This window comes from Lepisosteus platostomus, chromosome 2 (assembly GCF_059453375.1).
Source record: "Lepisosteus platostomus isolate fLepPlt1 chromosome 2, fLepPlt1.hap1, whole genome shotgun sequence".
Classification (NCBI taxonomy): domain Eukaryota; kingdom Metazoa; phylum Chordata; class Actinopteri; order Semionotiformes; family Lepisosteidae; genus Lepisosteus; species Lepisosteus platostomus.
Window position 1 is genome coordinate 62,314,273 of NC_142612.1, and position 26,070 is coordinate 62,340,342.

A 26,070-nucleotide genomic window follows, 5' to 3' on the forward strand; every position below is an offset into this window, starting at 1 on the left:
TAATTTTCAGTCCACTTATCCTGTTGAGGTTCATATTACTGTACTGTATTCGTGAACAAATAGATTTTCAGAAGTCCAGTTTGTTATGGGGTGAACATCTGCAGTTAGCAGGTTAGCACATTGAACTGCTTGTAGCCCTTGTGTGATTGTATGACTGTGAAGCACATTGACCTGTATTATGCAGGTCTGTCAGGTCTTTTCTAGTAATTCTTTAGTAATTTAGTAATGTCTGTGTCTACTATGATGATGCAGCAGTCCGACTTCTATCCAATCTGCAGATTCTGTTAGATGGCCCTGGTGTGGGCTGTGTTGGCCCTTCTGGCTGCTGTCCTGATCACCAATTACAGCACAGCATGCACACCCCTACACACACGTACCCAAATGCCCATCAGAAACAAGAGGCAACAGATGTTTTGTCCTTTGAGTGAGATGTGATAAAGCAGCAGAACAAATCAAACTCCTCTTGCAGTGTAGTTTGATCCATTCTGAGTTGTACAAGCTGTGGGCTATTAAATATTAAAAAACAGCACCAAGTTAGTTCAAACTTTTTTCCTTAATTTGGCAATGTTTGTACAGAAAGATAGTGAAGTAAATCTAATATTAAAGTACCTTTTTATCTGCATTGTATACACCTTGAACAAGAGCCCTGTGGCTCATAAACAGAACTTGATCACTTTTCTGCTTTGTGATTCTGATCTGTTTCAGTTCAGGAAGTTAGCAGGATGTTTCATTATAAAATGTCAGTCTACCAGCCTAGTGGAGACTCACCCCAGATGACTGCGGTGTAGTTGCACTTGCCTACAGGGGAAAGATGCCATGTGTCAGAGGAAATTTTGCCAACCCACGTAGATGTAGTGCCTAGTAGAAAGCTTTTCTGTTTCATTTGGGCGATATGAAAGTTCTGCTTTATAAATTAAAAAAAAAAGTGTTCTTTATAACTTTGGATTAGATTAGTAACTTTAATCAACACCGTTCTGAAAAAGCAGACAATCTGACATATGTTGCTGATACAACTAAAAGGTATTTAGGAACCAAGGTGGAAGCTGGTGTGCTAAAATTGTCTGATTGACCTCCACAGAGCCCTGAAATGAGTCCATTAAGTCTATATGGAATATGTAAATATGGAAATTCCACAGTCTGAAAAAAAGAGCTGTAACTAAATTAAACTTGTGAAACGTCTTTTGGAATTAATAAATAGCAGAAATACTCCAGTCCTGCACTGGAGTAATCCATAAAGGCTAATTTATATAAATGTATGACATACTAAAGTCTTAAAAATACAAAAAATACATTTTTGAAGTAATCCTTACCTTTAAATGTTACTTTTTAAAAATGAAATGTCAGTGTTTCCCTTAGGATTTCTGTGTACTGTTGTGTAGTTTGTATTTGTGCGTACTGTATGTCTGCTTCAGGGCTTGCATGGACAGGCAAGCAGACACATGTGGTCTGTGTTTGGTGTTGGGTGCGTCTCTGTTGGCTTGTTGTCACATGGGATGGCTCTGTCCCAATGGGCACTCGTCAGCTCTCTGCGGTCCCTGCTGCTTCCCAGGGAGTCAATCTGGGCACTGTGGGAATGACGGAGCTGGAAGAGTCCTCTGTGTGAACAGATTGCAGTGGCACGCTGTGGCTCGAGCTGGCCTGGGCAGTCACCAGTGCCCTAAAAGTCAACATGCTGACGCAGAGGCGGGGCAGGCTGTTGCTTTGGGGGAGCTGGAAGTCTTTTCATGGTCTGCTGGCTACCGTTTCATTTCTTACTTTTTTTTTCTATCCCCTCATTTAAAATGTGACTTCAAAGCAGCCATAAGGAATTCCTGATTTCTGCTTTCAGTGTGACCTTGAAATACAAACCGAAAACAAAAATTACAAAACACTGCTAACCAAGGCATCTCGGTCCTTGCCAACCACTAGATGAGCATCCATATGGTTTGAATTGTGTACAGTATGTGTGTGTCTCTGGTATGAATCTCTGTTTGAGCGACTACTTCGAGACAGAGAAGTACTGCACATACAGTATGCATCCTTTTATGTTGATGAGGGTGAGTGTATGCATTGAATCCATCACTGAAGTGCAGCACTGGCTGATGTGCAGCTGAGCACTACAGAACAGGTCAAGAGGGAGAAGAAAGACACTGCTTTGTACCCTAAGTTGAGTAAAACGGTGAACTTTACTGAGGCCTGAATTGAATGTACAAACCCAGAGTGGAAGTTAGCCAAGGCACAGGCATTATTACCTCCTGCTCTTATAAATAGTGCCATAAGATTATTATTGACCTAGCAGTCAGGACACATTTAATGTCTCATCTGAAGGTGGACAAATAGTTCAGTATGCTAGAGCTCTTTGTTTAAAAATTCAGGTGACACCTGTATCTGGAGATGTGAAAGATTAACATTTCTAATAATTGTGAGAAAACATCAGTGTCTGAAGAGGGGGGGATTACAATATCTCTAAGTACCTGACTGGTCCCTTCATTCACCTCGCAGCCTGATTAAAAGCACATGTGATTCTCCAGGGGGCAGCAGCCTTCCACACGCACAGGTGTGTATACTGTAAGTATCCACGGGACAGAAACTTTAGACTGGCTCAAGTGTCCCTTTGGGGGAGGGTTGTTTATGCTGGAGATGTCATTGAGTTGTGTAATTAAGGCTTGCCCTCAGAAATAAAGTGTGAACAAAACCTCATGGTGACTTGTGGTGCTGGTGGTGACCAGGAGGTGTGAAGAAACTGCTGTTGTGAATCTACTATAATTCCAACACAGAAATGTAAAAGAGGCCATCTTAGTTTGAATCTATCAGAGTGAAACCTTCTCTTTAGACTAGATGTTCCTTAGGTTGTTCTCCTTTGTACTCAAGATTAGCAGTATTTTTCTTGCACTCTGGTACAAATCAAACATACAGTCCCAAACAAGGTCTAACTAACATAACGTAGAGCAATCACTGTGTTGGCAAAGCTAAACTACCTTTATTTTTAACACCCCAAACAGGACATAATTGTTAACAAGGAGTTATGCGTCTTATTTAACTTGTTTATTTCATGTCTAACTTAAAAGTCTTCTACCTTCTGCTTGAGAGAAAGGCATAATCGGTCAGGAATTTACAGTGAAAGAAGGAAATGATAACAGAATTATGTAAGTTGGAGAAGTGCTGATCACAGGGTGTTGTTCAGAAGGTAGCAGACATCTTGTGTGCATCCAGGGAGAAATAGCATCCTTGCCCAAACTCCAGACACTCTCCGGCCTGGCACAGTTCCAACAGCACACAAGGGTCCGTTTCCGTCTGGCCTCTCCAACGAGCAGAACTAGGGCAGAAGAGTTCTGGATGAACTTCCTTTTCTGCCCTGCTCCAGGCCTGGCACTGCCTCTGTCCATCCAGCTGGCACTGGGAGTCTGGCCAGCCAGGACTCCCTGCAGCCTGATAGCAAGAGCAGGGGAGTTGGGTGTCTCACACAATCAGCACCATGAAAAGCACTGTATTGCTCCTTCGTCTACTGCACAGCACCTGCAGAGGATCTGCAATATGCAAGAGAACAAAAATGATAATTGCCAAACCTTTTGTTTTTTCAATAGATCCCGCATAGTTGACATCACTGTTTTGTAGTTGTCTAAGTGAAAATTTGTTTCAGCGTTGACAAAGCTTTGCTGTGCTTGCATTACACTAATGCTGGCTTGCATAATTTTCTTCCTGGAGCCTTTGTTTTGAGGTTTCACAGTTCTATAGGGCACTACCCATGCCTTTTCTCTCTCCTACTTTCTTACTTAACCTTATCACACTTGCTCCAGTAAAAACACAGGTCATGGTTGCAAGTGAGAATGTTCTCAACTGACTTACCTGCTTAGATAAAGGGACTACATTTTTAAATGCTCCTACTGTGTTTCTGGTCTTGCAGTACTAATAGAGTGCTGCACTGCTTCCACTCTATCATTGCATTCTTCCTGCTTCTTAATGGGCTTCACCACCCTGCCCAATCCTCTCACTGTATTGCGGTAGCTTGACACATGTCCATAGATTTCTTTTTCTGTAAGCATGTGAAGCACAGATGGTCATTTGGGTGGTAGGGTGTCCAGACCAGCCAAGCAATCTGTTGTCTGAGATATTGGAGGGAAGCGGGGGAATGTGGTGGGAAGGATTACATGGTCCGTACATGACATCCAACTCCAAATCATGCCAGAAGCAGTCTAATTGAAAACTTGAGTGTTAGAAAATTGAGGTTAATGTATGTGAGATTATCTTTAATGTCTAAAGGGAATGCTGTACTGTTTGTTATTGCTTCCTTTTCAATTATAGATCTTTATCAGATACCCTTTTAGTTTAATAATTTATTACTTCTTTAAAACATCATGGCTGGTGTACACTATGTCAACGTGTATGCTTCCAGGTGCATTCTGGGAATTTGATTTGTTTGTAATCTAGCTTTGGAACAGCTGTGCCATCTTTCTCCATTGTCCTATTTGTAAATTAAAAATGACTTTATGGAAAGTGATACTGATGGACCACCTTCTGGGTTATAAAATAGAATTTATTTTTGATTAATGATGTTTATCTTATTTGCCCCAAATATCTGATTCTCTGGTTCAAGAAGATCTGGAAGATCAGCACCAATGACCTTTGGACATATTTTCACAAGTCTGTCCAGTTTTTTCTTTGGTCTCAGATTCAGGTTGCCAAACCAGCAGATCAGGGTAAATGTTAGAACAGATTCAAGACAGGCCCCTTAGAACAAAATCAACAATGAATCATCGACCTTACTGTTCTACCTGAGGCTCCTGTAATGAAGAGAGATGTCGAGCAGTGGGCTAGTAGAATAAAACACATAAGTTCTTATTGCCTCTGCTGGAATGATTTATTATAAATTCTACCCAAATTTTATGCCTAAGGCAATTTGGACACACACAAGTAGTTGGAAAGGGCAGCTGAACATGTTTGAAATCAACAGCTCAGTTAGGAGAAATGTGATCCATACGTTGCTTAATTCTTGAGGGTGTTTATGCAGCCATCCTATTTAGATGATGTTTTACTAATGCTAAAGTTTAAATTGTGCAGTTTGAACATGCTTTGAAAACATACTGGCCTACATAGTATTAATCAAGAGCTGCTATTCTTACTATGCTGCTTTTGTGGTTACTCTTTATTTTCTTTCTTTACACAGAATGTAGTGCAAATGGCAATTTTCTTCAACAGTACTGATGCCTGTTCCTATCTGGCTGATGCCCCAATTCCAGGTACAGGTAAATGCCAAAAAAGAGATGTACAGTACCAATGGAAAGTCAATTAATACAACATTGAGACACCATGTGCTGTCAGTATATCCTGTATGCGATGTGGCCTGGAGTTTGACAGTTTCTGCAATTCAGCAGGAGGGATATGCACCATTCTTCCACAAGACAAGTCGATCAACAGGCTTTCCTGTATGGTAGATATAGTACAGATGGAAAATGCTGTCTAAATTCTTTCTTTTAGGAAATATTCCTTAAATGCTTATTTGGATTCTGATGTGGTGACTGAGAATGCCATGACAAATTAATAATACCATATACATGCTCTGTGGATAGAGGTGATGTTATCGTGGCGTGACAACCTTCCCAACAGAAAAGAAATGCTGTAACATGAGGTTAAGATGTTCACTCAGTACCATTGACAAGTGATTAGCATTAACCTGGCCTTTCACTGAAATGGCTGTCATACGTCTGACTGCTTCTCCTCTGTACTGTACTTAGTATATCAGTGTCTAAGAGCTGGCCAGTGAGGCCATGATGGTACTGTACATGATGAGTGCAGATTGTATCGCAAGGTCCCAGCCTCCGCATGGAATCCAGCGGGGTCAATATTGGCCCAGTGTTTCTAATTGCATGCCAGATGTGTGGCATGTTTGGATTGAATTCAGACCGTCTGCTCTGATTAATGAATTAAAAAGAATTCAGGGCGCTCTGATTGCTGCAGCCAACCCCCTTGGACTTTTGCTTTAATTGCAGCTCCGGAAGGATTTCATTGGCAAATCCAAGTCTCTGTGTGCTACACAGCCGGACTCGCATCAGGGCCCTAGGATTAACTCCATTGATTGTAATTCCATAGCTCACAGAATCTCATAGCTCTTTTCTTTCTTAAAGATTGTGTTTGATATGATTCTGCTTTAAAGGTCTTGCGGGATGAGGTAGTGTAATGACAGACATGCACTGTGCAGCTGTCATCCTTTATTAAAAGCGAGGGCGTGGGTGAGAGAGAAATAGATCCGTGCCAGATAATTGGAAGACTACTTCACATAATTGAATCCTGAGTTTGGGCCATAGAAATTCTGCAATAAACATACCGTCTTGAGAGATAAAAGGGCAGTTTCCTGGTCTTTAAAGCATTGTACAATTGGTGCTCTGTGATCTTAGTCTGCTCATGCCTGTGTCTTGTACCTGGATCGATCTGGATTGCACAGCAGGCTAGTGCCACCCGAGCTCCACTGTACTGAGAGTCGTGTCGGTCAGTGATGTCATTTAGCCACATACAGTGTAAGACACATGTGAGGCAGCAAAGGAACAAGTAATAGGTTTATTCCATGCTGAAAAAGAGAAGAAAGAAAACACAACGTTTCAGCCATGGAGCCTTCTTCGGGTGTGAGGCATGTGAGGCAGGACCAGGAGTGTCTTATACTACTGAAAGAACAGTTGTCCTGAAATAAAGCTCATCCTAAACCCACATTACGTGTATATACTGTATATATATATTGTTTTCCCTTAGAACACTAAATATAATAAGGCTACAGACTTGCAAAACCTGAATAGATCCATCTTTTGCAGTGCAATAGGAGTACCTTTTAAAACCTCTCAGAGGAATCTTCCTGATTCATTGCTCTCCTGCCACACTCACTGTGCCGCCTACAGTATAGTCCTTTGCCTAGTACTATCTCCCTATCCCAAGCCGAACTAGAAGAGCACAACCCTGACTGGCTTCCTGCAGTGCCCTCCCTTTGGATTGTGCACTGTGGTCAGGGTGGTGTGCCCAGGTCTGTTTTGAACAGTGGTGAGGGTTCATGTGCTGAAAGGTTGTCTCCATGGCAACAGAAGGTGGTTGCCAGGGGCGAGTGGCATGTTCCCGAGGAGCTGATGATGAGGTATGTGTGTGTCTGTGTCTGCGTGTCAGGAAAAGAGTGCAGGGGATATTTAAAAACAAATGAGAATCCTATTGATGATGGGAAGTGATGGCGGCATTTAAAATAAGAAAAGGGTACATTGGGAATAAAGAAGTAGATTTGATGATTTGAGGTTGTTTCCACTGTGGCTGACCATAAACACTTTAACAGAGACTCTATATTGTATTTGTGTTGTTCTTTTGCTCTTTCATGCCCCTGAAAGAAATAATTAATTTCTGTTTTAGGTTTTATGTTGCTGTTCTTGATTAGAAAATTTGATTTTTAAAGTGATTTGCTTACTGGGAGTACTGGGTGCTGTTATTCCTGTATTGGAAAGTAATTGAAGAAGTAGTACCTAATGGTGTACAAATATTAGAACTGACAGTCGAGTTAGAATTTCTAGGTAATGATCAGGTAGATGGCTTCATGGATTCTCTAGATAGATACAGCAGATATGTTGTAAGTGTGGTGTGATAAGTTATAGCCTAATTCTTGAAAATGTGCAGTTTGTCTTAAAGACAGACAGTGGTCCAGAGCAAGAAAAGACAGTGCTGATGAGGTGAGATGAGGGCAGCACCGTTGTGCCCATGTTCCAGCTGTTGGCTAGTCTGGCCGTGCCACCCCTGCAGGTGCTGTGTGTTCATCTGACCTGACAAGGCTACATTTCAGGCTCCCGGCCTGTCAGCTCTTCCCATGTGTCTCTGTCTGCCTGCTGCTTGCCCACTATGTTCCACCACTCCTGGGGCCTGCACACGCTGTATGTGTATGGTCTGAACAGATCATGAGGGAATGCGTTCCCCTTTTATCCAGGCTCTTGGGTGCCCTCTGAGGACTGCCTGCTGATGGGGCTGTTTGAGTCCTGAGACAGAAAAGATAGAAAAATTGCCACAGATGTACGTGGGCTGATCTTCTAAGGCTAGGTAAAGGAATTTTCCCAGTTGGAGCTCTGGCTGTGCCGTTGACTTGTGTCCTGTGGTTGAGTAATTAAACTCAGGTCCTAAATCTGCAGAATCAGAGGACATCAAGCTCTCCATTCACTTTAAATACAAGTAGCTTGTGAATTAATTTATTATTTGGGTAACTTCTGCTTGTTTTTTCTTCTCCAACACTGTTAACAGTCCAAGGAGACTCTGTTTTCTTCCCTTTCATATGCTGTGAACCCGCTATTGGATGTGACTGATAGATCGTGATTAAACAAGATGGACTTTAATGATGTGTCAGGGTTTTTGTCTTGCTTAAACGTCTGTACAAATAGATTTGACATGCTGCCCATCTGTGCAAGATGTTTGTATTCAGAGTGATAAAAAGGTGCCGGGGTCTTCAGATGTTTGATTCTGTCATTCAGACTCCTTATTGATCAGTTGGGATCTTTTTGTTCTCCAGCTCCTGTCTTTTCCTCCTTTTCTTTTCCTCCTGCTGTATCTTCTTTTCCTGCTCCCGGTTCTGATTATGAGCTGTTCTCTAACCCTGCTTACCTGTATATTCCAAGTTATCTTGCTAGCAAACTCTGAAAGAGGGATTTAAAGGAGCCATAGCTGACTGTATCTATCTTTCTCACATTTGCCAGAAATGTCCATATAAATCTCAGATCATAAACTCTGACAATGAGCCTGGTTTTGGGAGAGCAAGTTTAAAGCTATTTGTAAAAAGTCAGAAAGTACACAATAAATGTAATCATTCTGCTTCAGTCAGGCAGCAGATGAATTCCTTCTTGTTAAATTAAAGATAAAAATGACAGGTTGAAAAGCTGCCAGACCACTTTTGTAATTTAATAAAGTGCAAGGCTCTTTTGCCAGGCCTGAGTTAGTTTTGGAAGATGTCATATATGCATACCACAACATTCGATTTTCATATTTTTAGCTTTAGAAATGCAAAATCATTCCATTCAACCTAATAAAATGTAATGCACTCAAGGGAGGCCATGCAGAACTCGGTTCCAGATTTTGTTCTCTTTGATCATGTTGCTTGATTTTCATTGCAACACAAAACCCAGAACAGAATATCAGATTTATTACAAAGGAAAGAACATTAAGAAAAGAATTAAGCAGAATTCAAAACTCTCCTGCAGTCAGACTGTCTCTCCCAAAGTCTCTGCAAAGCTCTCTGTGCAGTAGTGTGAGTCCTGGAAATTCAGCGTTGCTGAACGCGCTAAAAAAGTTACAGAGGTGTTGTCGCCCCCTTCTGAGATCTTGATAGTGTAAGACCCTGCTGCGACAGAGGACGTGGTCTTGTATCGCTGTGGAATTCACCACTTCCACTCTGTCTAGAGAGTGGTGCAGGATGGCTCTGGGCCTACTAGCAGCTGTGATTGAATCCTGGCAGGTACAGAGTACAGCTGTACTTGTCACTGGTACCATGTAGCATTCTTCTGCGGCACAGAGCCCAGCCTATTGTCACGGCAGAGTCGTCCTCAGTCTAGGAAGTAGAACTCGGAGCTCGCAAACCACCAGGATCAAATCAGGCGAGGGCAGGGAGACACTGGTGCTGGATGTCTCATGCTGATGTCTGTCAGTCTCTGAGATGGCTGTGAAAGAGAAGGAGGAATTTAGAGGGGAAGAGAGTAACAATAATCAATAATGTCAAGAAAGTTAAAGATGTGACATCACGCCCCTCTGAAATCCAGACGATGCAAAACTTGTCATGGCCTTTTACCAGACGTTTGTTGTGGCAGAGTCGTCTACTGTCTGCAGAGTGGTACTATGCTTGTTTGGAACTCAGCAAGATTGAAACCTTGCTCAGGCAGATATAGCAGCAATTGTCACATTAATCTAAGCCTCCATGCCAAATTCCCTTTTCTTACCAGGGATTTCCTTACCAAGTCACAGATGTAGCTCCCAGATACAGTATAAATTATATACTATAAGTTATGAGTCACCTTGAATACGGGTGTCTGTTAAGTTTGACTAATAACATCTATGCTCACATGAGTGCACCTTCAATGACACTGGAATGTCTTCCGAGTGACAGTGGGCTTATAGACTACAAAAGAAAACCAATGACATTACCCTGAGGAAAATAAAATAGTTACTGAAATGTACCCTCTCAAATACATTTTAACTTTTCACAGAGAGTGCAGTCTGGTGAAGTCTCTGGTGGCTGGTTCTATTGATACGGACATTAAACTGAACAGTGGCAGAGCATGGAGTAAGCTGTTGTTGTGACGCGTTATCTGTGTCCATCAGTGACAGGAGGTGGACTGCAGGTCTCAGAGCTCTGCAATCAGTGTGTTGACAGCTCCAGGAAACTGGGCTTTGCTCTGCTTGTATCTGGGACTCCGACGCAGTACACTCTCAGTGAGGGGCACTTTAAATTTTTCAGGCTGCGGTCAGCTAGCAGTACATCATAGTGCACGGTAAAGGACACAGTAATCCCTCCATATCAACACAGCCGAGTACAAAATTACTGATGTGATACATACTTATGGAAATGTTTTTACAAAAAAAAGGGTATTTTAAAAGTGATGAATAATATAGTTATATGATTTTATGATTTGCACTGGGTGTCACGGTGGAGCACCTGTCAGCATTGATGCCTCTCAGAGCTGAGGCCCTGGGTTCAGTTCGGACCTGAGGTGCTGTCTGTGGAGTTTGTATGTTCTCCCCAGGTTTGCATTGTTTGCTCCAGGTGCTCCAGTTTCCTCCCACTGTCCAAAGACAAGCTGGTAAATGAATTGGCTTCTGGGAAAACTGTCTCTGGTGTGAGTGTGTGTCTGTGTATCTGCCCTGCGATAGACAGGTGTCCCGATCAGGGTGTCTCCTGGCGTGTGTCTGTTGCTTGCCGGATAGGCTCCAGCCCCCCCAGAGCACTGAATTGGATGAAACGGTTAGAAAATAGATGGATGGGTAATTTATATTTATATAACTGCATATTCTGTTATATAAGACATGTGATTGCTGTGTTTTGTAGAGGTCCTGGAGCTGCTTCTGTCTTTCTAAATTTTCCTCCCAGAACATTTCAGACTGTCAACACAACCCTTTGTCAGCTGTTTTGTAGGGAAATGTACCAAAATGTCCTGGAAGGAAAGTCTCTCTGAGCAGATTTCAGGGATGAGCAAAATGCATCCTGTCATGTACACCCAAGCTATCATTTGACTGTCTTCCAAAAATATTTTTGAACCTGTCTATACCTGTAATGAGAATAGCTCTATACCAATCTTATAGTCCTATAGAGAAGGAATCCCTGCTGAATATCCTCAATTTTCCTTAGGGATCAATAAAGTCTTATCGTCTCTTATCATTTCAGTACCAGCTGAACTGCTTCTCTCTGTTCTTTAAGACTGTCTTTAAAAAACATTGAGAAAACCCGTGAGCACACAGCAGCCCTTCAACAGCCCAGCTTCGTACAAGAGTGGGGAGATGTTCGTTTTTCAGTGCCCACATTCCTGCAATGAGCCAGAGTGGCACTAGAGGGCAATGTGGAGTCACTTCTCTCTACAGGTCCGTTTAAACTGTTTGTTTTGCAGAACCCCGATGAGTCTGCTACAGACTGTAAGCAGGCTTGGGCTCACCCAGCCTGAGCTTTGACAAAGCTGATTATACTGAATGATAACTGGTTGATTGATTATTCTGTTCAAGCTGAGAAATTGTACAGTATGTAAAGTGCAACATGGATGACTGAAGTAGTTTTTAAGTAAATGTGTATGGTCATCTTTTGAAGTAATTCTTTGACATTTGAGTTACGTAGGCTACCCAAGAGCAATAAGAAAACTCACTATAGAAAAAGTAGAAAATGGAAGTTTTTGTTATCTGTCATAATGTTACGATAATTTAATTTTTCTTTAGACAACTATAATGTAAAAATTGAATTTATATAGTGCTTTTCATACCAAGGTACCTAAAGTGCTTTGAGTATACAGTACAAGGGGACTCTGCTTCATTCCCCACTGAAGAGCAGCACTGACATGGTTCAAGTGCAGCGACCATTAAGCACATGAAACCCCATGACACAGCAGGACAGCTGTGAGAAATTGCATCATCAGCTAATTCAAGTTAAAAGTTTAGGGAGGCCTGGTTGCACAAGACCCCTTGTACTTGGCAGAATACTAGATTGCCAGATTGCATTTGGCAGAAGTTCCACTCCACTGAACGACTGCAATTATAAATAGTGCTCTGGGTCTGGAATGACCAATTTGTTTGACCCTTGGTTTAACACCTCACCTAAAGGTTTTCACCTCCTACAAGAAAGGCATTCTCTGTAACAAATACTGGAGCATTGGTTTGGAATTGGTTGAGTCCACTAGCATCTCTCACATGCATGCTGGTTTTCCTCTGAGGTCTCAAATCTCGTGCGCCAGTACAGACCAGGTCCAGCCCGCTTTTGCCCAGTTTCTGAGATCTGATCTGATCAGATCAGACTACAATTTGCGTATGCTGCTTCATCACAAAGCTTCACATTCCCCTTGTCGTCCTCTCTCATTAAAAGGCAGTTCCTCTTTTCTGCAGGCAGTGATCCTTGTGAGTCAGTCTTCCTGATAGACAGCTGCCCTGGAAAACTGTTTCCAGTGTTAGTTTTTCTTTTAGCATTATGGACTCCCACTACGCAGTCCTGAAAGCAAATTAGAGGCAAAGGGATAAATGGGCACTCCTCTTGTTTCCATTTTTTCTTCTGCGGTTTCCTAGTTTAACACGTATAGTATGGCTGTGGTTGGGACCTGAGAGGCTAAAAAAAATTCCCCACTGACTCCCCTCCCTCTCCCCCAAAAGAAAAGAATCTCCAGTGGGTTGACTTGATGGCTCCTTGTGATTGGCAGTTCTAGTGATTGATTTGTTAGGGGTCCCTGAAGGACTAAGGAAGAAACGACTTCTCATCCATTTTAGACTGACAACAAGCCCCTGGGCCCATGTCGCAGCACAAGTATATATCATCTCCATGCTCTTGTTCCCTAGGAGGAGGCTGGGCAAGTGATCACATTGCAGTGAGAATGCTGTTCATCTGTCACAAGGCAGGAAGATTTATTTGAGTATTTGTGTTACCTGTAATATTTCACGTGTGTTGAAGGTCTGTTCTCACTTGCCACTCATTGTCTTACCTGGTGCTTGGCTGGAGCTGGTTGCACATCCACAATCTTCAGTTCAGGTCCTCCTGGACCTGAATAGTCACAGGGTATCACTTGAGCACCCTTCATCCCACTTCTTCCGGGACCCGGATGTTCTCCTGTGTGTTATTTCCTCCGAGCTCTTAATTAGGGAATTGAATTATTTTTTTCTCAGGTGTAAATGAGGTAATGAGTTGAAACCCAGAATATATTCTGTATTTTCACCTTTAAGCATCAGAACTGAAGTGTACAGTCACACAGATTCTGCTGTTGTCTTTGATTTTATACTCCTGTACCAGAGAACAGTGTGGTCTCACTGTACTGTCCTATTAGCCTTTCAAGCCTTATTTTTCTGAACTCGGTACCCAAGATGAATTTAAGACATTGTTGGTACTGGTATAGTTTCCTTAAGATCAGCCAAGGAACAGCCTTAGAGACTGTTTCTAGTACCTGTCTTCTATGCTAATACTACAGGCCAACACATAGGTAATTGAGGATACCAAGTATGCAAGCATACAGCATTGTGGTGAATGCATTGGTTATACAAATAACATCCCAACATGCTTAGGGTCATATAAAATGTAGCACAGGCCCGGTTACCTAGAATTACGCCCAGTACAGCTGTAGGAGGAGACTACAGACACTTTGAAAGAGGAGTGATTGTTGGGCTGCATTCAGTAACTGATGTTTTAACCTGATAAGTACATCATACAACAGCTTCTTAAATCTGAGTGGTCTACCAAATCAGATGCTCGAAAACCGTATGGCCAAATTTATTAAGTTATTGCATGTAATTTCCTCGGTTTGTTTCTTATTTGTTGCACTCACACAAACACCTGCAGATGATTTGGGGTGGAGTTGAACAGCTAATATAAATGCTTTTTTCGATGACTGCTGTCTGTCATTTTACAGTGCTAATTGGGCATGTCACGAGAGCCAGAGTTCCTTCTCCCTCGTGGGGAGACCTGGACACTGTGCTGTGAGACACACCATGTTGTTGTGAATTTCTACTAGAGTGAACCACAGGGAGGAGATCTTCGCGTGGAAATTATGCTGTGATTTTTACATGAGTGTAGTTTTCTTGCACATTCAGTGATATCAATAAATTTGCTCGGCTAGGTCCTAATTTGCTTTGTGGCTTAACCATGGACAAATGGTCTACAGTACTTCATAGCAGAAAAGTTAGATTTACTGTACTAATACAGTAAGTTTCCCATTCCCAGGGATTTTTTTTATACATGAACAATGGCATGTCTGGATTGATAAACATGTACACATAAAAACCTTGTTAAATAAATTAATAATAATTACGTTTGCTCAAACACCCAGTTTTATTCTGCATGTTCTCAGGTCTGTGCGATAACACTGTCAGAACCGTTTAGTACTTTAATTGCAGTTGTATCTTGTAAGCTCTCTCTGAAATCCAGCACCTTATGGAATAGGTTTCCCTTACAAGTTCAGAACACTATCAATTTTAATTTAGCAGCAGCATCTCTTTTGGGTGCCCTGGGAAGACACCTTGTAGAAGAAAGGCACACATGCGTAGAAGTATTGTATGAGTTCCTCGAAGGAGGGAGGTGATTAAAAAGTCATCACTTACTCATCCGCTGACAGCTTGATTGGGCGCAGAATCTCATTTTCTTATTCAGGGAAAAAGTGGAAAAAAAATGTTTGGACACTTGAAGCTGTGTTGGTTTGACACCTTCATTTGTCTCCAGGAGATGCTGCCTCTAAATTATTAAGATTTTGCTGAATAAAGATGAGTTAGAGCTAATTCCTCTCTATGGTGAACATACTGCAAGTCTCAGTTTCCCTGGACAAAACCATTTTTTTGTGTCTTGACTCCAGTCAGGCTGTTTTATTTCAGAGTGGCTTTGTAGCAGAGTTGTCTCAAAGCACTTTGCGTAGTCATACTGAAGCACTGCAGAAGTACTGAAATGTACAGTACAGAAGTACTGCAGTAGACATTAAAGAGGTTCAAGAAAAAAATCTCAAATGAAGTATCACAATTTAATAGGCGACTTTTAGTGTAGTTAAATTAGTGCCACAGGTTGAGTGATGGCAGTGTTATATCATAACATACTGAAAGAAGATTGACCCAGTGAAGTGATGAGGAGCTGCATTTGAACCAAATGGGGAGTATACTCGGACGGTGTCCTGAGTGCAAGGGATTCAAGATGAGGGCATACGATGGGCTCATGATATGGGAGGGCAGTCAGCCAGTTTGTCCCACTCACTCTTGTCACATTTTCTCCCTATTGCGTTGGGGAGACTGTGGCTGTGGAATTCTCAGGGAAGGGGTGATATGTGATAGGATGGCAAGTTCAGACAATATAGCAACTTTTTCTAGATTTCTGTGAGTTTTGTAAAGAGTTATGGAGCTCATGTGCTCGCCTGTTTACAGATAGAGTGACTGATAGATTAAGTTATGCTACAGCACAAATATGAGCTGGGGTTTGGTTATTTGTTTTGGGTTTGGTGTTTTCTTGTAGTACAGTATTTAATAATAGACCCTGTTTTTACCTTAGTCATATTTGTGTTTCTGTTTTAGACTGATTTTAGGGTTGTTAGACCAACCAATATAAAGATACCTGCAGTGACATGTTGCCTCTAGGTGTGTCACAGAAGCAAAAGGAAGGTTAAACAGAAACATAACAAAATTGAGGAATGCAATGTAGTGATTTTCATTAGTCAGTGACACACTGTAGTTACTGAGCAGATTTGAGTCTGCCTTTTCATTATTATTGAATTGATTGTTGCAGGTGTCCATTTGTCAACCAAACTGCTAAAACACAGACTCATGTGCACAACTGGACAAATATTTAGTCATTTAATAAAACATAACAGTAAGATACAGCATCCTTCTCACACAGTAAGCCGTGCAATGAGGTTAAAACAGGAAAAGATACAGTGATTATACTACTGTATGAATTGTGCTGTAATACAGTACCATACATTTAGGGGAAAAAAAGCAAAGTTCAATAACAGGAGCTTCTCATCTGAGCTCACTTGTGATTTTCTGTACAGGGCAAGCCTATCGCCACAAACTCCGGTCTCAGATGTAAAATGTTGATAATTTCCTTGTAGTCTTTCTTTTCTAGTGTTACCTTTCTTATTGGTCAAGTGGAAGTGATGAAATTCAGGCGTAATGTAGGGACTGGAGAGACTGCAGATAACACCCCAGGGGAAACCCAAGCTGAGAGCCTGTCTCTGACTGATTTAATTTCTGCAGCTCATGGAAAAACTGCTCTGCACGATCCCTTTTGCAGCAATTTGCTTGCGTTTTAAAAATTAATCGCTTATTAGCGTGTTGAAATAAACAGAGATTGGCAGGTGATTGGATCTCAGCACCTCACACTCAATGTCGTGTGAAACAAGCCAGCACGTACAGGGGCCCAGCTGTGAAACACTGAAACAAAAAAACAATACAGCATGAGAATAAATGGACAAAAGAAATGGTTGGTAACAGGCCTTATCAATTTAAACCCAATCTCTTTCTATTTAGATGAAACAAAGACACAAATGAATGTTTAATGTGCTCATTTCCTGCTCAGACAGAGTATGATTGCATGAGTGTTGGTTCAGAAGTGAGTCTGTATGCATGGTCATGTTCAGTCACCTGGGACTTGCAGATTGGAGCTGCTAATTGAGCTCTTAAACTGCCAATACATATCGTTGGCCAATCCAAGGGTTCAATATCAACCCTGGATGTACTGTAGGCTTTTTACGCTACAGTACACCTTGTGATTACTGTACAAGGGGCAGCAATGAATCATATTTAGGGTTCTGTGTTCCCAACAGTAACCCCATTGCAGACATTGCTCTTGATTTCTTGAGTAAAGAGCTTTACCCTGATTGCTCCAGTTCACCCTTGTGTATAATTAGGTACCAGCAATCTTGTAGTCTTCCTGGTACTCTGCTGAAACCTGAACAAGACCTGCTGTGACTAGTCTGTGAGCTTGAGTGTGGATTTTTACTTAAACTGGGCAGATATTAATATCTAGCATGTTTCCTTTATTAAAAAAAAAACAGCTGGTACGAATTATCCATCTGATTTGGAATTATGAGCTGAGAAAGAACAGATAAGCTTCTTCAAGTAGCTTAACGTCTGAGCTGTTCATCTTTTGACACATTTTATGAGCTCTGTGGCGATGAACAAAGCGTTTTGCACTGACCTGGGGAGAGGTGTGTCCCTGACTGATGTCACAGCAAATTTGCAGGCTCTTGGGAAGTTGCAGAGGTTGCTGTTTGATTGGCAGAGGCAAACCCTATGCTTGGGAGTCCTGAGCCAATTAGACACCACTTCTTGGGGAATAACAGACACTGCCAGCTAGTGACATGACTAGGTTAAAACTGGCGGGTTATAGAACTCAACCTAATCTCAGAGTGCCTTTGCTTAGCATTTCATTTTGGTTTAATGAGCAATTTGTAGGGCTCTACAAATACCGTTATGCCATTGTGCTTCACCATGCATCGCTACAACTGTCACGTTTCTGTCTGTAATTTACCTACTGTACAGTATATGATCCCTAACAGCCAGTGTGATCTAACAGCCTTCCCAATTGAACTAAGGTTGAGCAAGGATAAACTGTAATTCAGTCATGACATCAAAGTTATCAATCCTTCATTTATGAAGAGTCCAATGGACTTTGTTCAAAGACTCATCCTGAAAGCCAGCACCTCCTACAGCACAGTTTTGAAATTTCTAGTCCTGAGCAGCGAGTGCCACCTGTTGGTTCATTAACACCACTTCCAAAAGCAACTTGACTTTCTCTAGAGGTAAGGCTTCATGGATTTATAGGTACTGACTAAACATAACTGTGTACAGTAAAGCACTATGAGATGGAACCCACTATAGAAAGGTATGATGTAAGAAGGAATCCAATTAATCTGTAAATGTATGTTTATGCAGTATAAGGTGGCACATCACCACTGTATCTTTTTGTGTCAAAGCAGGGCAAAATATTGACAATTAGCTTCTTCAGGAAGTTCACAGAACCTTTGATAGTTCAGGTCTTTTAGCCTTAAGTAGCCAACATTATTTTGTTGATACATTGCACAAGCATAGAGATCGTTTCCAAGATCTTGGGTGGAAATGTGTTCACCAAGTGCTTCTTTATGGAACAGAACAGTACAGTAAAATATCACATTTTGATCTGATGTGTTCTGCAACAGCATTCAGAAACCCGTTGCATGCTATCTGGGTTTGTTCACTGTCCTACACTGTTGAACTTTCTGCTTCAGCTCCTCAGTTTCCGTTGTACTTTAAATTTCCAATTGGGTGTCAATGAAGCCTGGTGTTTGAGAGTTATGGTTGTTGCTGTAATCTATGGCTTTCAAAATTGATTTTTAATTTTAAAAATTAATTTGTGGATTAGATTGCCTTTAAAAGGTAAATCTACAGTGCCTTGCGAAAGTATTCGGCCCCCTTGAACTTTTCAACCTTTTGCCACATTTCAGGCTTCAAACATAAAGATATAAATTTTTTATTTTATGTGAAGAATCACCAACAAGTGGGACACAATTGTGAAGTGGAACGAAATCTATTGGATTTTTGAAACTTTTTTAACTAATAAAAAAATGAAAAGTGGGGCGTGCAAAATTATTCGGCCCCTTTACTTTCAGTGCAGCAAACTCACTCCAGAAGTTCAGCGAGGATCTCTGAATGATCCAATGTTGTCCTAAATGACTGATGGTGATAAATAGAATCCACCTGTGTGTAATCAAGTCTCTGTATAAATGCACCTGCTCTGTGATAGTCTCAAGGTTCTGTTGAAAGCGCAGAGAGCATCATGAAGACCAAGGAACACACCAGGCAGGTCCGTAATACTGTTGTGGAGAAGTTTAAAGCCGGATTTGGATACAAAAAGATTTCCCAAGCTTCAAACATCCCAAGGAGCACTGTGCAAGCGATCATCTTGAAATGGAAGGAGTATCAGACCACTGCAAATCTACCAAGACCTGGCCGTCCCTCTAAACTTTCAGCTCAGACAAGGAGAAGACTGATCAGAGATGCAGCCAAGAGGCCCATGATCACTCTGGATGAACTGCAGAGAACTACAGCTGAGGTGGGAGAGTCTGTCCATAGGACAACAATCAGTCTTACACTGCACAAATCTGGCCTTTATGGAAGAGTGGCAAGAAGAAAGCCATTTCTCAAAGATATCCATAAAAAGTCTCGTCTAAAGTTTGCCACAAGCCACCTGGGAGACACCCCAAACATGTGGAAGAAGGTGCTCTGGTCAGATGAAACCAAAATCGAACTTTTTGGCCACAATGCAAAACGATATGTTTGGCGTAAAAGCAACACAGCTCATCACCCTCAACACACCATCCCCACTGTCAAACATGGTGGTGGCAGCATCATGGTTTGGGCCTGCTTTTCTTCAGCAGGGACAGGGAAGATGGTTAAAATTGAGGGGAAGATGGATGCAGCCAAATACAGGACCATTCTGGATGAAAACCTGTTGGAGTCTGCAAAAGACCTGAAACTGGGACGGAGATTTATCTTCCAACAAGACAATGATCCCAAACATACAGCAAAATCTACAAAGGAATGGTTCACAAATAAACGTATCCAGGTGTTTGAATGGCCAAGTCAAAGTCCAGACCTGAATCCAATCGAGAATCTGTGGAAAGAGCTGAAAACTGCTGTTCACAAACGCTCTCCATCCAACCTCACTGAGCTCGAGCTGTTTTGCAAGGAAGAATGGGCAAGAATTTCAGTCTCTCGATGTGCAAAACTGATAGAGACATACCCCAAGCGACTTGCAGCTGTAATCGCAGCAAAAGGTGGCTCTACAAAGTATTAACGCAAGGGGGCCGAATAATTTTGCACGCCCCACTTTTCATTTTTTTATTAGTTAAAAAAGTTTCAAAAATCCAATAGATTTCGTTCCACTTCACAATTGTGTCCCACTTGTTGGTGATTCTTCACATAAAATAAAAAATTTATATCTTTATGTTTGAAGCCTGAAATGTGGCAAAAGGTTGAAAAGTTCAAGGGGGCCGAATACTTTCGCAAGGCACTGTACATATGAATTCTGATGTTATGTTTTATATTAAATTTATATATATATTATTACATCTCAGAACATTGGTTTCTGACCCCTGATTTTGGTTATTTTTTCCACATAAATTATCCGTATCTGTGCTCTGTGATTAACTGTCCCATTCAGGGTGTGTTTCCACCTTTTGTCATGTGCTACCACAATAAATTCTAGGTTTTCCTGTAGTGGTCTATATAAAGACTGACATAAAGTACATACAGTTCTTCATATACAGTAGGGTCTCAACATTCGTGAGGACTCAATGCAAAGAACTGTTGAGAACAGTCAAATTCCCATACGGTATAAGTCCACCCCTATAATGTAGCATAATTTACAACAGTATCTAGTATGTATGGTTAAGACATAAGTGAGCATTCCTTATATGATAAAATATTAACATTAGCTTTAAGTTATTGAAAATTACATTATTTCAGGGGATCAGTGATCACAAACATAGAGTAGTCGGAATAGGAAACACAAATCCTTCTTCTGCATCTAACAGATGCCCGCACATTCTTTCTGTCTTTGATAAGCACGCCCCTTTGTAATGGAAACTGCCTGCGAGCCTACAAAGTTGTCTTCAGCCTGTCATTCCCCGCACTGCTGACGCAGAACCTGGAGCGTTCGTGACAATATGAAAACAGCACCACGTAGAGATATGAATGCTGGGTCATGGGTGCTTGGGCAGTGGCAGGGAGAGGCTCAATTCCTCTCGCGATCCTAGTCTGCGGTGCAGTTAATTTGAAAGTGGCGCCTAACAACCTTCAGCCTGATTTCATCCCGCTCTGCTCTTCTTCCATCCAAGGGCCTGTGAGCCCATACTGGATTAAGAATAAGAATAAGCAAGTTAGAGTGTTAAATTTGCAGATGTCGACACGCTACTTTATATGCCAAACCAACAAATAAGTTGGCAAAATACAGTACTTGCCACATGGTTAATGTTTTTTTACAGGAGAGGAAATCCATATTCGATTGCTTGTCTGCGCCTTCACACACCCTCACTCCTGTGCTTCTTTGTTACAATGCAGGAAAGCTGATTGCCCACACAGCACACTGCAGGGGAGCTCTGCACGATGTTATATAATGCTGGGAGCCTGGGAGCAAAAGAATGTCTTTTCATGTTTGCTGCTAAAGTGTGATACTGTATGCAGTAGGATCTATTTTATTAATAAAGGGCCCTCTCGTTGTTGGTTAAACTTTTTTTATGCAGCCTTAAATCCCGCTGTTTGCAATAAAAACACTTGTCAGGTGTCTGGCTAGTTGACAGTATTTGCATATGTCCTTCAGAATGGCATTTTAAATTGTGAATGGAAGCACATCTGTGCACATATCTCTGGTTAGATCTTATTTGAACTATTTAATTGAATGAACCTTTTATTGTTGATCAGCACTTCAAAATGCTACAACCGTCCAAGCATTTTAGATAGTTTTGGAAGTGCTGTAAGCTTGGCAGTAAAAACTACAGTTGATCTGTGGTTGAGCCTTGTATCTTCAATGCCAATACCAGGTATCATGTACCTGAGTGTGATCTTGCTGTATCTGCACTTTGATTACACTGTAACTGTGTTGTTCACTTTCAGTCTGCTGAATACATTTGTCACTGTAGCAGATCTAATCATAGGGCAGGATTGCTGCCTGCTGCACATAATCTTGTTTTTTTGCAATATATCTGTTTCCTTTATCGTATTTATTAGAAAGACGTTATTTGAACACATGTTGAGTGCTGCCCATAATGGTCTTCATCAGATTTCAGGATGGACTGCTGTAAATACAGTAATATGTCAATAAAGTGATAACAAAACCTGTACTTACAGATTGGATTCCAGTGTCTCTCCAGAAGTTTGGAATTTAGATACTTGCTGTCAAGCAAGCAGAATAGGCAAAGTAGCCTCCTTGTTTCTAAACCTCTTGGCCTTGTCGTCACAGATCACCTAAAACAAGACAATAGGAATCAATTACTGCCACAGTTTTAAAAATGCTAATGCTCCCACATGCATAGGTACATGAGTGATTGAAGTGCTGACATGAGCATATGGGAGCTCGGCTGGAGAAGGCTAATGCCTTTCAGCTGGGAAGGGAAGATATGAAACATTCTAAATTACCAGATTAATGGTGTCAAGATGTTTCCACAAACAGGCATTACCTGAACTCCAGGCATAAAAGTATCAACCTCTGGCTTAGCTTAAGTATTGCAGTAGTAGTAGAGTGATCTTAGTGCAGTGAAAAGTAGGGCAGATGCTGTGGAAAGGTCTTTCTTCGGGAGGTTCCTCAGGCACGGGGGTCATGTGACTTCTGCATCTGTCTTTTACAGTGCGTTTATTGCATTTGAAATCAGACTGGAACAAGTCTGTTTTTTTTTCTCTTTGTGCCCTTGTGTCTTATATTGGTTCCCATTCTTTTTCAAGAAATAAACAGTACGAGCAGTAAAGCCCTATCTGTTAGACTTGGGTATCTAGTATAAAACTGCAAAAAAGAATGTGGACTTGTGCTGGAGACCCCTGCAACCGGGACAGAGAATCACGGTTAAGGATCTGGCGTAAAGAAGCAGTGACATTGCAGGCCTGACTTTGACCTTCTCCCATTCCTCGGCAGTCTGCATGGTTCGCTGTCAGAAGTTCCTGATCTCCAGGGTGGGCGAGGACTGGATCTTTCTAATCCTCCTGGGGCTTCTCATGGCACTGGTCAGCTGGGTGGTCGACTTCGCCATCGCCATCTGTTTACAAGGTGAGAGAGGGTGTGATGGGAGGAAGGGGGAGGGAAAAGGAGAGGGGAGTGAGAGGCCCCTGCCTCTCAGGGAAAGGGAGCAGATTGGAAGAGTGTGAAATGGGTTTGCAGTATGTTGAACCTGATTCCTCTGTTTTTTCCAGGAAAGCACTGGATGAAAATGTTGGATCAATTAGCTGCTCACTACCAGAGAGGATAGATGTTGTTGTTTTTTTTTATTTCGATACTGGAGAGGAGGAAAGTATCAGGTAGGGCAAGACCAGAAATGACAGGTGGCAGGAAGAGAGAGGGAATAAAGTAGTTAATGAAGGAAGAAAAGACTGAGAGTCTTACGTGGCGGGGACTTAAGTGGTGCCTTCTTCTTTAAAATAGTTTATTATTGAGGATCCATGGGCAGAATGCATAGATTCATCGAGTGTGGTAAGGTAATGCAATGAGATCATCAGCTCTCTGTGGTCATTAAAAATCTCAGGGTGTTTTTCTAAAAGAGTAGGGGTGTTACCCTGGTGGTCTGGCCAAATTTTTTCATTGGCCTGTACCAATCATGGCCTCCTAATCCCGTCTGTGAATTGGCTTCATCACTGTTCTCCTCCTCACTGATAGATGTGTGGTGACCGTACTGTATACAGTATGTCTGCTGTCACATCATCCAGGTGGGGCTGCACATTGGTAGTGGTGGAGGGGAGTCTCCATAACCTGTAGAGCCTGTAGAGTGTCCAGAAAAGCACTATATAAGTGTAAGAAATTATTATTACACACCTTTGTCAACTTTGGGAACCATGCAACAGCCATGTGGCAGAAGCTTTTCCTTGACCTGATTAGGCAGAGTGCTTTGCTGATTGAAGTCATGCCCTCATTAACACACATCCAAACACATTAGGAGAGCTGTCAAGTCTGTTGCGCACAGTGACCTTGCCTTGGCTCTCCCTGGTCCCTACCAAAGGCATGTTTTTATTCCTAATGCTACATGGCTGAAAATAAGATTGTATTTGCAAAGCAATCTGAGTGATTTCACATTATACCTGAAGAGTCTCCTGTGTAACGTAACCCAAAATGTTAATTTTTTTTATTTGCTTATTTTGAGTAAACATGAGCATTCTGTATATATTTTACGATGGGAGACGTGTTGGGTTGTCATCAAAATTACACAGCTTCTCATTAGCTCTCTGCAGTGTATTATAGAGCAAGATAAACATTTCTCTTGAGATATTAGTAAATCCATTGATTACATCCAAGAAAAATGAACAAGCCTGATTTTTGGTCTTTAGCTACAAACATCAGAGGCCCTTTGGTCTCATGAACAATGAAAAATATCTTCATGTTCTTCATTGTTTCGGTGTGATTCTGGACTGAAGTTACAGGGGTATTGCCAAGTGTACTGTACTTGGATTTGTATGATCTGATTTTGTCTATGTGAACTCTGATCTGTCCAGAATTGAGAAGGCATCTAGCATCTACAGTAATACATCTGATTATTCAAACAGTTTTCACGTCTGTGGTCTTTCTTACACTCACAATGAATACCACGTTTGCTTTGGTGCCACATAACCAGATCCTTCTAGGGGACAGTGCTTTGATTCTGTTTTCTCTCGGGGCTCAGAAATTAAAAACTGACCTAGAGAGGGTGACGACTGCTATACAGTGAGACTTGATTACCACTGCACAGACCGGTCCCTTCCCTCGAGTAGAAAACTGCAGTCTTGGTTGCTTGGTAACTCATGGCTGCCTTCAGGAGAAGAACTTGTGCATTGTGAAAGGTGGCACTGTGTGTGTCGAAAAATTACCTCTTAATAGGCAGTGAGGTCTCTTTCATTGGCATATCTCAAGACAAAGATGTTTACAGTAGAAAACTGAATACCCAAAATTACAGTTCTGGGAGCAGAGTACTGTGAAAACTTTTGTGACGGGGGCAGTATCTGTGTAAGCTTACTGCTTTTTTGCTGTTTTTAATATCTTGAAAATAGAGCCCTGGGAGGAGGAGGGGGGGCTCTATCCATTATTTATCATCCGGGTGGTTCTGCTCAGCTCTGAGGAAAGCTTTTATAATTAAAGCTGTAGGCTACATTAATAGGCTTCTGCAGTTTTGGTTGTCTTCCTCGCCTTGACTTCTTTTTTGAAACGTTAACAGGGCCCGAGATCAAACAGACTTTCCAAGAGTTATGGGTTTCAAGGGGAAAGTTTTTATGAGTGTGGCGAAATTATAGTTTCTGAGTTAATTTGTTCTAAGTCTTTAATTTTTTGGGGAGGCCGATGCTTATAATGAGAATTGTGGCCTAGAACAGTATAATTTCAATGTTTTTAATAGATCTTTACTGTTGAGTGTTGGATAGCCACTGAGGGAAGTTTTAATATGAATAATAAACCTACAGCATAGGGGAAAAAAGTAATTGTATCAGTATATTACATGAGATGTGAAGTTATTTTAAGTGGAAAAATGATTCTTTAGGGCAGAGAGGTACCAGAAACTTTACATATTAATTCAGTGTGATTTAATTTGTTGTGCACTGAGCGCCAAGTTTATTTAATAGTAATTCAGAATAGATAAAGAATAGATTTCACCTAAAAGTCACTTCGTACTGCTTTTTTAAGTTGCCATTTTTGTAGTCTGTTTTTTACTATTAATTCTCTTCTTAATCAAGGGAAATGCTCGCTCAGTGGAGCTCAGACACTGTGGAATGTCTGTAAGTGTTTTATCAGTAATACACGTCCCACAACATAACTGAGTGTTTTCTGACAGTAACAAGAGTCCAGGGTCTCTATGGAGGTCACCTTTAATGAACAGAACTCTATTCAGACTGGGCTCACCTAACTCTTACTGCTTCCCTATGTCTACCTCAAAAACATGTGAATGCCTGTGAATTACTGAGATACACATATAAATTGGAATTACATTGTGTTGACCACTCCCAGAATAGATCTGTACCGGCCCCATCACTTCAGTTCCAGAAACCTAATCATTGAATTGGTTGATTTACCGTACTGTACATGAGGCAAGTTGTGAACCCAAACCTTCTGCAGGGTTAGTAAGAAATAATAATAAATCATCTCAAGTATTTTAGGAACTGAGAATAGCAAAATTGAGTCATGCGATCTGTTATACTAGGCCACACTGGAGAAGTGGTTAGGGATCTGGAATGTGGAACAGGACAGTT

General features: G+C 41.5%; 1 protein-coding gene across 3 annotated transcripts in view; it reads left to right on the plus strand.

Annotated features, from left to right (window-relative positions):
* Positions 1-26,070, plus strand: part of LOC148676731 (chloride channel protein 2-like) — a 255,825-nt gene that overhangs the window by 106,367 nt on the left and 123,388 nt on the right. For all 3 annotated transcript variants that reach the window (XM_088612070.1, XM_088612051.1, XM_088612061.1), the window contains one exon: positions 22,787-22,918. In XM_088612070.1, coding sequence (XP_088468196.1) covers positions 22,787-22,918 — 132 coding nt within the window. The remainder of the gene's footprint in view (positions 1-22,786; positions 22,919-26,070) is intronic.